This window comes from Artibeus jamaicensis, unplaced genomic scaffold (genome assembly GCF_021234435.1).
Source record: "Artibeus jamaicensis isolate MK-2021 breed Jamaican fruit bat unplaced genomic scaffold, CSHL_Jam_final contig_525, whole genome shotgun sequence".
NCBI lineage: Eukaryota > Metazoa > Chordata > Mammalia > Chiroptera > Phyllostomidae > Artibeus > Artibeus jamaicensis.
In genome coordinates this window covers 4,293,869-4,309,158 of record NW_026521874.1, presented here as the reverse complement: position 1 = coordinate 4,309,158, position 15,290 = coordinate 4,293,869, and the positions used below count along the sequence as shown (strand labels likewise).

General features: G+C 40.8%; 1 protein-coding gene across 4 annotated transcripts in view; it reads left to right on the top strand.

The window, feature by feature from the left end:
- Positions 1–386: 386 nt before the first annotated feature.
- ANAPC7 (anaphase promoting complex subunit 7) overlaps positions 387–15,290 on the top strand; it is a 30,624-nt gene continuing 15,720 nt past the window's right edge. For 2 of the 4 annotated variants that reach the window (XM_037144684.2, XM_037144678.2), the window contains exons 1-8: positions 452–591; positions 4,171–4,357; positions 5,086–5,205; positions 9,072–9,183; positions 9,491–9,644; positions 10,584–10,726; positions 12,428–12,545; positions 13,802–13,998. In XM_037144684.2, coding sequence (XP_037000579.2) covers positions 491–591; positions 4,171–4,357; positions 5,086–5,205; positions 9,072–9,183; positions 9,491–9,644; positions 10,584–10,726; positions 12,428–12,545; positions 13,802–13,998 — 1,132 coding nt within the window. In that variant the 5' untranslated portion in view covers positions 452–490. Of the gene's footprint in view, positions 592–2,788; positions 2,814–4,170; positions 4,358–5,085; positions 5,206–9,071; positions 9,184–9,490; positions 9,645–10,583; positions 10,727–12,427; positions 12,546–13,801; positions 13,999–15,290 lie in introns of all 4 variants that reach the window. The other 2 variants (XM_037144685.2, XM_037144668.2) reach the window with 2 other exon arrangements.

The window sequence follows — 15,290 nt, the reverse complement described above, 5'->3', positions numbered from 1 at the left end:
TTTGAGGGTGGTGCGCATGCGTGACCGTAGAAGCAGGACTTCCCCAGGCGCCTGATTAAAATATTTAAATACAGCTGCTAGGGATGCCACCATACATAACCCAGTATACTCACTTTTATTTATGATAAATGTTCATGCATTTTATTAGTTTCTGAGAGACACGACCCCCAGACTCATTTCGATTGAGCATGTATTTTTGTCCCCGTTGCATTGTAAGTCCTCAATAAAGTGTGCGCCTTACAATGATGGTGTGGCTTTTGCTAAAGCAAACAAAAGGAGACCCGAAACCAAATCATTTCACCGCCGGGTTGAGGTGGTGGGAATGGAGGTTTTTATCCAGGCACTTCAGTAGTTGCCTATTTTCCTGGGGGCGGGGCCACATGTGGTCCCGATGGACCCCTGCGAAACCGCCATTTTGGAGTCTTCTCTCAGGATCTCCTACCGGCTTTTCGTGCCGCTGTCGCCGCTCCCCGCGGCTTTGCCGGGCAGGATGAATGTGATAGACCACGTGCGAGACATGGCAGCCGCAGGGCTGCACTCCAACGTGCGGCTCCTGAGCAGCTTGTTACTTACAATGAGTAATAACAACCCGTGAGTTGAGGCGGGGAGCGGCCTGGGGCTGAGGAGAAAGCGGAGCCTGTTCGGGAGCGGGGGCTGAGGGGGCCTGGGGATAGGCGGGAAGGAGCGACCGCAGGCTTCCGCTTGGGCCCCGGGGTCAGTGGGGCCCCGTCGTGCGCAGCCGACTTAGGAACACAAGTTGAGTTCACTGGGTCCCTGCGTTATGCCCGGCGCTGAGATGAGGTCCCTGCGGGGAACGTGTCGAGCGGCGCCAGTGGCTTCAAGAAATGGAAGGCGAAGGCTCTAGAGGACGATCCCGGCCAGGGTTTCCCGCAAGTTGGGAGCGTAGGGTTTCCTGAGGTACCTGTCGCCAGGCTTAGCGACTGTCACTTCGCTGGGCCGATTGCTCTCTTCCAGCGCCTTTCGAAGAACACCGTCTCCCCCACCAGAGTTCCGAGACCCAGTCGCCTTTGTCGCGCATCCGAGATGGATGTTTCCCCTTGAGTGTATTAGGAGGGTTCGCTTCCTCGCCTCGGCAAACCCCCAAAACTGCAACCCCCGGGTTGGGTGTGAGAAGCGCCTATGCGAGGACTGGCAAGGGCCCCCTTTCACGTTTTCAGAAGTGCCCTTTCTTGAGTCTGAACGAGGGAAGAGGGGCGGGGCTCTTTCCAACCTTTAGTGCATGTCGCTCCCCTTCCTTAAATTTCTCCACTGTGCTGAAATTAAAGTTCCTTCCCACGGCCAAGGGGGCCAAACTCCTTTCTCCCAGATTTAATCTCATACTCTGCTCATCGTCCTCCAGCCTCCCTGTCGCCACCTTCGGACACTGGAAAACACCAAGCTCGTTGTCCCCTCCGGGCTTTTGCAGTTCTGCTTCGAGTTCTCATACCAGATCTGCCGCCTTAGGCAGGTTTCAACTCAGATGTCCTTCTGGAGAACTCTTCCTCTTCCTTGCTCATCAAAATTGTTCCTTCTTCTCACTCTTCTATCACTTTGTCCTGTTTGACGTTCTCCATCACCTTATTTTTAAAAATGGAGGTATAATTGACATGTAACATTAATTAGTTTCAGGAGTACAACGTAATGGTTCAGTATTTACATATTGTGAAAGTGATCAGCACAATAAATTTAGTTAACATCCATCACTACACGTACTTACAGGTTTTTTCCTTCTGAAAAGAAAGAGGAAGTTTTAGGATCCATATTCTGCATCACTACCCCCTCCTAATGCAGTCAGCCCAGTGCCTGGTACAGAATCACTCACACATGTGTTGAATGTGCTAAAGAAGTGCATACAACCTTCAGGAGGCAAATAGCCCTGTTGGAGTTCACATGTTTAGTGAGGGGAGGAGTCACGATGTCTGGGTTTTGGTCCTTGGACTTGATGGTCTCCATGCTGACCTACCACTGCCTACTGCCTCTAAATGATAACAACAGTGGAATCATCTTCTCAGAGTGGACCCATCCGCATGTGGTCTGCTCTTGAAGTTCTCTAGGGCAGAACAGAAAGGCCCCTTAAGTGCCTGCAGTGCAGCTACTGCTCCCGGTTTTATGCTTTTGGACCTCACTCGGAGCAACCCATCATTTTGCCACCATCCACTTAGTGTTGACAGGGAGGAGCCCTGGTCTCTGTCAGCCTTCTCTGTTTATTCTGGAGCCGTTCATTGGTTCTGAGTGATTTGTCAAGGCAGTTTCCACCACTGGGTATTTATGTACCAGTTAGTCATTGTTCTGGGCTCTTGAAGCTGTTACAAAGATAGCTGGAAGCAGTTTGATCCTCTGAACTTTTTTTTTTATTTAAAAAATTTTACTTTTTTAGAAGAGAAAGGAGGGAGAAAGAGGGAGAGAAGCATTAATGTGTGGTAGTCTCTCATACACTCCGTACTGGGGACCGGCCTTCATCCCAGGCACATGTCCTGACCGGGAATGGAACCAGCAACCCCTTGGTTTGCAGGCTGGTGCTCAATCCACTGAGCTACACCAGCCAGAGTTGGACTTCTTCATAGTAGGTTAAACTGGCAGTTTCCTAGCTTTAGGAGACATTTAAATTCTGACCTTTGTTATTTATATTTTAGAATTTCTTACTGCATTGGCAGTATAACACAGTGAAATAATTCAAGCAGAGCAGAAAGGATTTTCAGATAAGTGTCCCTGAGTCTTGAACCTCACCACACCATTTCCCTTCTCTAGAGGCAAACGACTATTAACAGTTTCTCCTGTTTCATTCCAGATATAACTTCTGCATGCGTAAGTAGGTATGTGTGTTACAATATAGAAATATCTGAATGCTTTTAGAGTATAGTAACATTTTCTATCAAATCTTATTTCTCATTAAATACATAGAATCTCAGTGTTGGAAGAGATCTTAACTATTTGGACTTTACCTTTCAACTTTACGGTCCTTGGAATTTTTTTAAAACTATATCCTGTGTTTAAACTTTCCTTTTTTAAAGAAATTAATTTTTATTAAGATAAAATTAACATACCATGAAATTCACCCTTTTAAAATAACCTGTGTCTTTGGTTTTAAACATACACAGAGTTGGAATAGACATCACCACTGTCTATTCCAATACATCGTTACCAGGGAGAGAAACGCCGTATCTGTCTGTTGTCACTCATCAGTCTCACCTTCCCAGTCCCTGGCAACCACTGATCTAAAGAAATTAACTGTCCACAGAGTTCTTTGATTATTCTTTCATTTTAAGCATTTATAGCTTTCACCTGTCAAAGAAAAACATGTAAACTTTTTAATTTGGGAAGGAGGAGTGGGATTGGAGATTAAAAATATGAGTTTCCTATTAAGAATGGTAGCCAGCTTATAGGCATTTAAAATGCTTGTGAGCAACATTCACAGTTAGAGAAAGTTTTGGAACGTTGGTTTCCTTATACTGTCCTTAAACTCCTGAGACTCCAGGAGATGGAAATTCTTCTAGTGCTAGTAAAATTTGCTTTTGTATATAAAATTGAAGGGAAAAAAAGACTTTATCAAATAAGGCTAATCCTCTTATCCTATTTGCTTACCCTATCCTATTCCCATATTTCCACGTTTCACTATTCCTGTTTTCTTCAATATCTGAAGAGTGTTCAGTTCTACAAACCTTTTCGTTCAGCACTTTCCTTAAAAGGATTCAAGTGGTGAAGTTTCTCTTTTCTGAGTTTTCATCCCTTCTTTGGTAATACTGGTTAAGTCATTGTGATTGTTCTTTGTCTTACCCTAAAAATGGATGTTAATGTAAGGGAGTATGGATATCTGTCAGACTGTTAAATTAAGAAGGCTTGGGTTAAAGAAGGGGAAGAAAAGGGATATTTCTCTTTGTATACCTCTACAGATTTACAAGTATCATTGCTTTTATAGTGAGTAAAGGAAACACATTAAAACAAGGATTTAAGGCAGTTTCCTAGATGTGTTGACCACATAGCATAGAGTACGACTCTCATGCCTCTAATTTTAGGAACTTGCACTTAAGGTACATTTACTTTCTCGTAAACTGTCATTGCATAAGGTTTTGTGCTCAGCTCGGACACTAAGAGGAGACACTGAGGGCAGGCGTGTATTTTCTAATATTTCAAAACAGCCCATGTAAGGGATATCCTTTCTTTGTTTTCTAGTGAGTTATTCTCCCCATCTCAGAAGTACCAGCTTTTGGTGTATCATGCAGATGCTCTCTTTCATGATAAGGAATATCGGAATGCCGTGAGTAAGTACACCATGGCTTTGCAGCAGAAGAAAGCCTTAAGTAAAACTTCAAAAGTGAGACCTTCAACTGGAAATTCTGCATCCACTCCACAGAGTCAGGTAATTGTAGATAAGTGCAATGGGGGGTAGAGGGGCGGTGGGAGCGAAAGACTGAAAGAATTTACAAGACTGCAGATTAGATGTAGAAAATGGTAAAATAAAATGTAATTTTAAAGGGGACTTAACTGGAGAAACAAAGGTAAAAAATCACTTAGATGAAAGAATGCATTGAACCAAACATTAAGGGCTTAAAGCAAAATTCACTGTGGATGAATCTAAAAATGGAATTAACTGTGAATTACCTGGGTTATAAGCAGAGTCATGCATTATTCCTTTCATTAAAAAATTCAAAACCTAAATTTTTTTTATAATGCTAATGACAGTACAATTGTCATTAGCATTATAAAATGGAACTTCAATGTTACAACTGTGAGTACCTAGGGAAGTATATGGGAAATGTAAGAATTCCTGTCCATTTTTTATAGCTGCTTAATAATTAAATGAAGGAGGGATTGTAATTTCATCATTTGACAGAGCCATCCCATTTCTAGAAATTAATATAATAGTAGACTCACAAAAGATTTACAGGATATATACCAAAGGCTCCTTATTGCAGCATTGTTTATAATGGCAAGAAATAAAGCAAAAGTGTTCATTAGGTAGATCTAGTTAAATTATAGCCATAAGTTTGAATATGATGGAATTATTAAGTGAAAAACAAGATGGAGGTGTATGTGCTGAATTCCCGTACTTGAGTATTTTGAAGAGATGTTTTCATTCCCTTGTAGTGTCTTCCATCTGAAATTGAAGTGAAGTACAAGATGGCAGAGTGTTACACAATGCTAAAGCAAGATAAAGATGCCATTGCTATACTTGACGGGATCCCTTCAAGACAGAGAACTCCCAAAGTGAGTTGTTAAATCATTTTAACTCCCCATTCCTTCCACCCCTCTTCTCCATGTTTTCTCTGTCATTTCATTCTTGCCTCTAATTTTCACTTTGCTCCCTTGTTAATGGGGTTAGGGCTTCAGAGGGGTAGAATAGTGATCTTATGAGACCCTGAAAATTCAGCTGATGAAAGTGATAGCTGGAGAATACTGCAAGTGCCTATTCTTAGGTTTTTCTTACTGTAGAAAAGAATGATTTGCAGTATACTTCCAGGAGACAACAATCTGTTTTAGAACCTCATTTTTTGCATCCTGCAGATGCACACAATTGATGATGAGTGGTTTTATTAATCCCTTCATTTCCAAAATCAAGTCTACAAGATCCCTTTGGACTTAACTTGTATGTGGGATATATATTTGCATTTGATTTGTCAACATGTTATAGTAGCTTGAATACCTTCAACTAAAATAGAGAGATATGGTACCTTGTCTGAGTTTTGGGCATATAAGCTGTGGGTAGTTTCTACTTAAGTGAGTCACCAATCTGAATGGTATTTATTTGTTTGTTTATTTATGTATATTTTTACATGGCTTTATTTATTTTATTTTTTAGAGTGGAGAAGGGAGAAAGAGAGGTAGAGAAACGTCAATGTGTGGTTGCCTCTTGCACGCCCCCCACTGAGCACCTGGCCCACAACTCAGGCATGTGCCCTGACTGGGAATTGAACTGGTGACCCTATGGTTTATAGGCTGACTTTCAGTCCACTGAGCCACACCAGTCAGGGCTGAACTTTATTTTTTTAAAGAACTATTCTGTAAGGAGTGTTATATTGGGCATCTTTGATTAGTTTTGTTTTTGTGTATAGTTTAGAAGAACACTGCAAATCCTTGTTCTTAGTATTGAATTCACACCAGTATTTAATATTTTACCGTGTACTCTCATATTACCTATCTTTCTTCATTGAAAAACTTCTGTCTTGTGCTTAACAATGAGGGATTTTGTCTGTCAGATGTCTGTATTCATCCTTCTGCCCTTAAAAAAAAAAAAAAGGAATATAAGCAATGAGGACCTAGTGTATTTAGTTAGTGTTTTTTCACCTAAACATTGCTGAGTTTTCAAAGTAAAAATAATCAAACTTGATGCGAATGTGCTTAAGTATCTCTTCAAATTGAGGGTGTATTTATGATTTTCTGAGTTTTTATATTAAGCTATTCCCGCAGTATGTTTTATCATGGTTGCTATTAACATTTGGAAGTGTATTATAGACTGTCCTTGTCTCATAGTAAGCTGGAATGTTTATATATTGAACTCTGTTCTGGTGCCCTATGAAAGACTGTAATACCCCCAAAATAATTTTTTGTATATATGAGGAATACCTTCTGTCCTGGCTGGTGTGGCTCAGTGGTTGAGCACTGGACTGTGAATCAAATGGGTGCTGCTTGGATTCCCAGTCAGGGCACACGCCTGGGTTGTGGGCCAGGTCCCCAGTAGGGGGCATGGGAGAGGCAACCGCACATTGATGTTTCTCTCCCTCTTTCTCCCTCCCTCCCCCTCTCTAAAAATAAATAAGTAAAATCTTCCAAAAAGTTAAAAAAAGAGAGAATACCTTCCTTTTGGAAGATGTTGTTTTGATTGTCAAATTTGAATTATACCTCTTCATTATCTTATTGGAAATGCACCATTATTTTCTCTTCATTGACTTGAAGGGGGTTAGGAACAGTGGGTAATGACGAAGTCAGTTTTGTGGTGTCCAGCACTTTGGTGTTTACTGCCGTCATTTACGGGGGACTGCAGGAATCTGCATTTACTTGGAGTTAATGTTCTTTCATTCTGTGGAGCTGTGGTAGCCAGGAGCAAACAGATATATGCCTCGAACATGATATTTACAGTTTTTCTTTCTTGTCCATTAGGGAGTTAACTGGCTTCTCAGTCTGTGTAAAGGACAAGGAAGTGAGTCAAAATATATCTAAATGAACCTCTGTTAACGTGTGAGAAACATGGCCATACATTCTTTCACATTTTAAAGGAAAATTCCAGTGTGAGATTATTTTATCTTGGTAAATCTTCAGCTGTTGAGAATATAAACATACCAACATACAATTTCTCACTCAGTTTTTAGAAAATTATGACTGTCTGTGTTTATGACTGGTGGAATGTGGCTTTGTGATGTTCCCAAGTAAGTGTTTTAAAAAGAATGGACTTTCTCACTAGGTAGTACTCAAAACTCATCCTTTTGTAGTGACAGGTGGTTTAAGGGGAATTTTAATATTTGTTGGTCCATCACTCAGGATGGTTGATAACAAGCAGTCAATAAAGGTTCTTAAATTTAAACCTTATACTCTTTTTTTTTTTTTTAAAGATTTTTTTTATTTATTTATCTTTAGAGGGGAAGGGAGGGGGGGGGTTCTTTTAACTTTTGGCAAAGATACTGAAGTTTTTCTTTAAGTATCTTCTTTTGCATTTTCAATATAGCCTAAAATGGAAAAATCTGAGGCCAAATAAAAAATAGTTTTATTTCTGATATTTCATTATTTCATTGTTTGAATCAGCATGGATTAACGCCATACTAGATTGTTTTATACACTCTAAGTCTATAATTGGAACAGGTGTTCTTCATCTTCAGAGCCACTCTTTTGAGTAAAATCTCGTGTACAAAGCTACAGAGAATTGATGAGACTAAATTAGGGTTGGCTTTTTTTTTCTTTTGTGCCTTCATGTTGACTGCTTCCTTAGGTTAATGATCTGGCAACCTCTGTGTTGTATTATGATCTATTAATTTTAAATTGAAATATTGTGTTTTTCTCTTTGGACTTTTAAGATCATTTATACCTTTCCTTTAACTCCTGTATTCGTTGGAAATTTTAGATTTTTCTCAAAATTTTCCCTGTTGCATTTTTGGAAGGATTATTTTTATAGAGTTTTACAGAGTTACATATTTGAATTATGCCACTTAAATAGTGTAACTATGTCTGGATCATTGTTGCCTGTAAAGGTCAGTTAAAGTTTGATTTTTGTAGCATAACTTGGATAAGTTAGTGCCTATTGATCAAAGCTGTCAGCATTAGAAAGGCTAAAGTCTGGCTGCTAGACTGTCAGAGAGAAGCCAAGTAATGTACTTTTGTATCTGTCATTTCCTTTTGGGGGAAAATTCATCTGATCTTTCCTAACTAACCATGTTAAGAATTCGTCACTTTCTATACCTTGATGTTAATTGCACTTAAAATATGTAAACTTGAGCACTTCTTTTTTTTTTTATCAGTGTTTATCTTTTTTTTTTTAAAATATTTTATTTATTTATCTTTAGAGGGGAAGGGACAGAGAGAGGGAGAGAAACATCAATGTATGGTTGCCTTTCGTGCGTCCCCTGCTGGGAACTGGCCTGCAGGGAACTGGTCTGCAACCCAGGCATGTGCCCTGCCTGGGAATCGAACCGCGGTTATCTGGTTCACAGGCCCGTGCTCAATCCACTGAGCTACATCAGCCAGGGCTTAACTTGAGCACTTCTAAGGTAGTCTGTTGTCTGTATCAAGATCAAGAAAGAATCAAGGTAATTAGAATTCTGTAACATTTCTCAGATGAGTGTTACTCCCATTTCCAGAGGCAGCATCTTTGGTCCAAATATTATTGGACCTTTCGGTTGGGCAAGTGAAAGGAATTTGATTTTCCTTTTAGAAATGGGGGACATAGGAAATACAGAGGTAGTAATTTTTTGTTTGATTTGAAGATGGGGTTGGCCTTTGTTTATTTTCATGGGGCTGTGGGTAGATTTTCTGGTAGAAAGTAAAGTAGTAGCTGGCAATAAAATTTAGGGCTTAAATTGATGGTGAAATATTTTCTTCGCAATATACTCTTAATCTTAATTGTCTTCTGTTTTTATTTATTACAGATAAACATGATGCTGGCAAACTTGTACAAGAAGGCTGGTCAGGAGCGCCCTTCAGTCACCAGCTACAAGGAAGTGCTGAGGCAGTGTCCGTTGGCCCTCGATGCTATTCTTGGTACGGATCCTTCTCTGCCTGTGTTTATGAAGTGTTCACTCCGGGAGGTAGTAGTTCTCAGTCCTGGCTGTACATTAGAATAGCTTTGTTTTCTAAAAAGTTTTACCTCTAGAGAGTGATATAATAGATTACCATTATCATGGATTTCACTGATCAAGAAATATTAAATTGTTTGTTCTGTCATAACCATCTTGATTTGAATAGGGAAAGAATGGGTTACCTTATAGCCCATGGAAAGGGTAATCTGTTGCTACTTGAAGAGCGATGCCATGTCTCACCTTCTATCTCCTGCTTTCTGTTGGATTAGGTTTGCTGTCTCTCTCTGTAAAAGGTGCAGAGGTGGCGTCGATGACAATGAACGTGATCCAGACTGTGCCTAACTTGGATTGGCTCTCTGTGTGGATCAAAGCATATGCTTTTGTGCATACTGGGGACAACTCGAGAGCAATCAATACCATCTGGTGAGAGCCACAGAATCAATTCAGTATATTCTCAAGGCCCTTTGTGAGGAGGTCTGATGTAGCTAAATTAGCAAAGCAAAAAAATTAGATGCTTATCTCTTGGTGTTGCAGCCAGCTGCCCTGGGTTTTGTCAGTCTGTTATGTACTGAATGGTCCCAAATGTAATGTCTCTGCTGAGCACCTGTTGAATGTAAACTTGGACTGAGTTTAGCTCTGTACTTGCAGAATAATAACCCTTGCAAAGCAGAGTGCTTTAGTGTGTCTTGCTTAAACCTGGAAGACACCTTTTTGCACAGCCCCAGAAGCATAATTTATTGCAGTATCTGTTCTGGGTTGCGTGTCTAGGATGGGATTTTCTTTTTATTTTAGTCAGGTCGGGTCCAAGAACAACAGACTGGGGTTTGTGTTATACAGTCATTTGGTTGAGTAGTAAGTAGCTGTCACTTGTGAATGACATTACATTTAACACCATATGTGTTTGTCCACTGAAAAACTGCAACCAGAAAGTTCTGTCTAGGGAACAAGAGATGTCTGTTTTACTTTGTATATTTACTATCTTACTATGACTTTTTAAAAAATGATAAGCTCAGAATAAGACAGTCCAGTGTATACAGTTTTCTAAAAAAGTTTTGTTGGTTGATTTTAGAGGAAGATAGGAAGGGAGAGAGAAGAAACATCTGTTTGTGTTCCATTTATTTATTCATTCATTGGTTGAGTCTTGTATGTGTCCTGTAGGATCAAACCTACAGCCTTGGTGTATTGGGACACTAACCAGCTGAGCTACTAGGCCAGGACTACACACAGTTTGTTTTAATGTTTTTTTCTTATGAAAAATTTTATACATAAACAAAATAAAATGGTACCTATATGCTTGTTACCCAGATTTAACAACTAAAAGGATTCATAACATTTTAAGGTTCAATGTTTAATATCTTAAAGTTCACTAGAGAAAAAGTCGTTGTTGCGTGATAACGTGGATCTACTGGGGAGCTTAGCAGACCTGTACTTCAGAGCTGGAGACAATAAAAACTCTGTCCTCAAATTTGAACAAGCACAGATGTTGGATCCTTATCTGATAAAAGGTAAGTAATTCTTGGGGCACAGTGGCAGTGGCTATAGAGAGGCAGGTCAGAGAAGATAGGGAGAAAATGTAGGATGATCTTTTTTTTTTTAAGGCTTTTTTTTAAATTTATTTATTTATTTATTTATCTTTAGAGGGGAAGGGAGGGAGAGAGGGAGAGAAACATCAATGTATGGTTGCCTTTTGTGCATCCCCTGCTGGGAACTGGCCTGCAGGGAACTGGCCTGCAACCCCAGTATGTGCCCTGACTGGGAATCGAACCGCGATTGTCTGGTTCTCAGGCCCGCGCTCAATCCACTGAGCTACACCAGCCAGGGCTAGGATGATCTTCTGATGTCGTTTTTCAGGGAAATGGTTTATAAAATGTATTACAGTGGCCTTTTACCTTTTTATAGGCCTTGGCACAAGTCTCTAACACTTGGCACAAGTCTCTAACACTCGAACACTTGGGTAGTTCCATTTGAGCAGTTGTTTTTGCTCATTCAAGAGTCATCTCACCACAGATCATTATTTAGCTTTTTTTTTTAGGAGTCACAGCCTCTTTTTATGGTTTATAGATTTATGATGTGCCTGGCTGAGAATTTGGATGGCATACCCAGAGCCATGATATCCTTTTAGGGAGTTTAGCTTTACTGTGTCCCTATTGTAATTAAAAAGGAATAAGTGAATAAAAAGAAAGGGATAAGGTAATTGAAGTAATTAGGAGTGAATAACAAATACAATTATTGATCTCAAATAAGATTGCAGCTGAAGGGGTAGCCACGGGGACTTCTGAAGGAGGGCTATTGGGTGACTTGGCAGTAAGTGAAAAGTGTGTGCTCAGGAATAGTAGTGGGAAATAAGGTCAAGTAGATGGGCTGAAGTCTGCTTGTAAAGTCCCCCAAAAGGCCATGAGCATGACCTTCTTACAGTAAAGTCTTGTAGCCACTAGAATGACAGAGCAGGGGGAGGAGGAAGCACATTTAGAAAGACGAATTTGTTTATTCAAGGACTCCCTCTTGCTCAGTGCTTATCTTTTCTCCAAGCTACCCATGCCCGTGATGAAAATGGTGTTTTAGAAATACTGGTCTGGTAGTAGTCAGTTTAGAGCTGGAAGCTCAGAGCAGAGTTGGGGGCTGGCAGGGAGTGTTGCAGTAATCTTCGCAAGGAGTGGAGGGGAATGGTGATGAGAGATGGGTGACAGGAAGCAAGGGGCCCTTTTTGGACCCTTACTCATGTTCTTACAACATGAGTAAGAACAAAATGGGGGGGATGATCTTACATGAACTAGACTCCAGAACTAGATGCTTTTTCTGGAGAAGGCTAACATTTTTCCAAGACTAACTGGCATATTCATTGTGTATTCCTGACTGTGCCTACACCTCTTGGGAGAGAGAACTCAGTTGATACCGTTTTTGGTCCTTTCTGGTTGTGAGTTAGGATAGCTGCATATCATGCCACAGGGTGTAGGGACAGACAGTTTCTGAAAATTAAAGGCTTTCCAATTGTGAGGTAGGACCTTCTTTGCTTTTTTAAAGTTTTGGATGTGTTTTGTCTTTTTATAAGTCATTTTGTTGGAAACTGAATGTTGATGGAGGGAGCTCTTGATGAGGGAAAGGGCTCAGACCCTGAAGGAGCTGGGGCCTCGGTGTGGGCTCTGAGGGTGCTGCTTCTCCTCTACAAAGGCCTTGCTGCTTCATTTAAAGAGCCTCTTCCTTTCTAGGAATGGATATATATGGCTACCTCCTGGCACGGGAAGGGCGGCTGGAGGATGTGGAGAATCTTGGCTGCCGCCTTTTCAATATTTCTGATCAACATGCAGAACCCTGGGTGGTCTCTGGGTATGTTTATGCACTCCCTTTTCTCCCCAGTTTTCAAAATTTCCTGAGGAAATTTTGTTTTTTCTCGAATAGGATATAGTTTGAAAACACAAGTTTAAGAGATAGTCAGACTTGGATTCAAGTCATGATCTTTGACTTTGGACACATGATCTACCTCTCAATCTCTTTTCTCCTTTGGAAAATAAGGATCATACCCCTGCCTCGTGGGGTGGGTGTTAATTGAGATCATGAGCGCATTGTGCTCAGCGCTTACTCATGGGAAGCGGTCAGTGAACAGGCTAGGAGTTGCTCCTTTGTTATTGACCTGGCTTTATAAATTCTCTGAATGTGTCCAATCTAATAACCTATCCAGGTCATCAGGTTCTTTTCCATAATTTTCTCCTATATCAAAATAAATACTTAGTAGGTTGGTTTTTTTTGTTCTGGTTTCTTCTCACTAATATTGGGTGGGCCAAAAAGTTCACTTGGTTTTTTCCATGAGATGGCCCTAGTAGCACTTAGTTGTCTTTACCTTCATTCGAAACAGTTCTGTTAGACTGTATTGTAACAGCTGTTATATCAGCGTGTATTTAAAAAAAAACTTACCAAAATTGGTGAATTTTTGTGTAGCCATTTTAATATTGAAGATGGAAGGAAATACGCAACATTTTTGGCATATTATAGTTTATTATTTCAAGAAAGGTAAAAATGCAAGCAAAACACAAAAAAAGATTTGTGCCATGTGTGGGGAAGGTGCTGTGACTGACTGAACAAGTCAAAGTGGTTTGCAAAGTTTCGTGCTGGAGATTGCTCATTATACGGTACGCCACTGTTAAGTGACCAGGTGAAGTTGATAGCGAGCAAATCAAGACATTGAGAACAGTCAGTGTTCTACCACACAGGAGATAGCTGACACTCTCAAAATATCCTAGTCAATAAAGTTACTGGTGAAAATGAAAAATGTGTCTTTTATTTGATGGAAAAAATCATATGGATTTTTTTGCCAACCCAGTATCTTAGGTTAAGTTTGGTTTGTAATGATTATGTAGAAAGTCTTCTGTTTTAATTTTTGGATGAAGTCTCTTTACACAGGCCTACCTCGGAGATACCGTGGATTCAGGTCCAACCTCCGCAATAAAGCAAGGCATAATATTTTTGTTGGTGGAGGTTCTTGCCTTCAATTTGCAAAAACACGACCTCTGTGAAGAGCAGCAAAGTTCAGTAAAACGTGGAATGCCCGCGGTCACTCAGAAACTCTTGGTTGTTTTCTCCTCCAGGTGCCATAGCTTCTACAGTAAACGCTACTCTCGTGCCCTCTATTTAGGAGCCAAGGCCATTCAGCTGAACAGCAATAGTGTTCAAGCTTTGTTGCTTAAGGGAGCAGCACTCAGAAACATGGGCAGAGTCCAAGAAGCAATAATCCACTTTCGAGAGGCTATACGGCTTGCGCCTTGTCGCCTAGACTGTTACGAAGGTAAAGTAAAATTATGGGTGACAGTGTGAACCTGTAGGCGTGGCCACAGCACCCAGACGGGAGGTTTTGTTAGGCTGACAGTTCCCACACTTTGTTGTGCTTTTGGAGTCCGCTGGGGGGGAGTTTCTGAAAATCTGGTGCTGGTTCACTCTGATACCATTTCAGTCAGAATATTTGGGGGTGGGAGGCAGGCAGGCATCAATATTTCTGAAGATCCCAGGTAATGCTAATCTTCAGGCCAGTTTGGGAATCACTGCATTAGGCATTTTAAATTTCTTTAGAGCTTTCGCTGGATTTTCCACTCCGCTGGATTTTTCACTCTATACTTTCAGACTCCATTTTCTCATTCTTTTTTTCCCCTGGTTTTTGGTGAGTGAGTAGTAGTTAGGGTTGTTTTTTTGGGGGTTTTGTTTGTTTTCTTCTTTTTGGTTTCTCAACCGTGGCCAACTCAATGCGAATCTCTCTGTGCTGGCACTGAGTTGAACCTCTCTGTGTTGAATCACTTGGTTATTTTTTTATGTCTTTATTCTTGTTCACAGTTGCCTTACTTTGGGCTAGAAGTATTACCTAAAGGGTCGCTTCGTATTCATACAGTGGTGCTGGTGGTGGGAACCGGCCGGTCCGCTGTGGCCCCCAGAGCAGGCACAGTCGGGGTCAAACTTCGTTCGTTACAAACTATTTCAGGTTCCTGTGAGCTGACCCTGTGGTTCAAAGGAGCTGCGCCAGCTTCAGCAGTGCTGGATGATTCAGTCACAGACTTTAAAATAGAGCTGACAAGATGCAGTTCCTCCAAAGCATTTTTTATAAGAATTCAAAAATAAAACATGAAGAATCTAGGGGTGATTTGCTGTTAACAGGAAGATGAGTTCAATTTTGAAAAATAAAACCTGGAAGTTGGGGCGAAGAACAAATCTGCTTAGATAGCCAGAGAGTTATGCCTATTGTGGCTTTCTTCTTAAAGAAACCCCAGCAAACCAAGCTTTTGGTTTCAAATAAAATTGTTTTGTTTTTGTTTTAAGATTTTATTTATTTTTTAGAGAGGGGAAGGGAGGTAGGAAGAGAGGGTGAGGAACATCAGTGTGTGATTGCCTCTCACATGTTCCCTACTGGGGGGACCTGGCCGACAACCCAGGCATGTGCCCAGACTGGGAATCGAACCGGCAACCCTTTGGTTCATATGCTGGCACTGAACCACTGAGTCAAACCAGCCAGGACTGGAGTAAAATTCATAATCCAATCCTAAAATAGTAACTTTCCTATTTCCCAGCTGCTTTACTCATGCTAATTTCTGC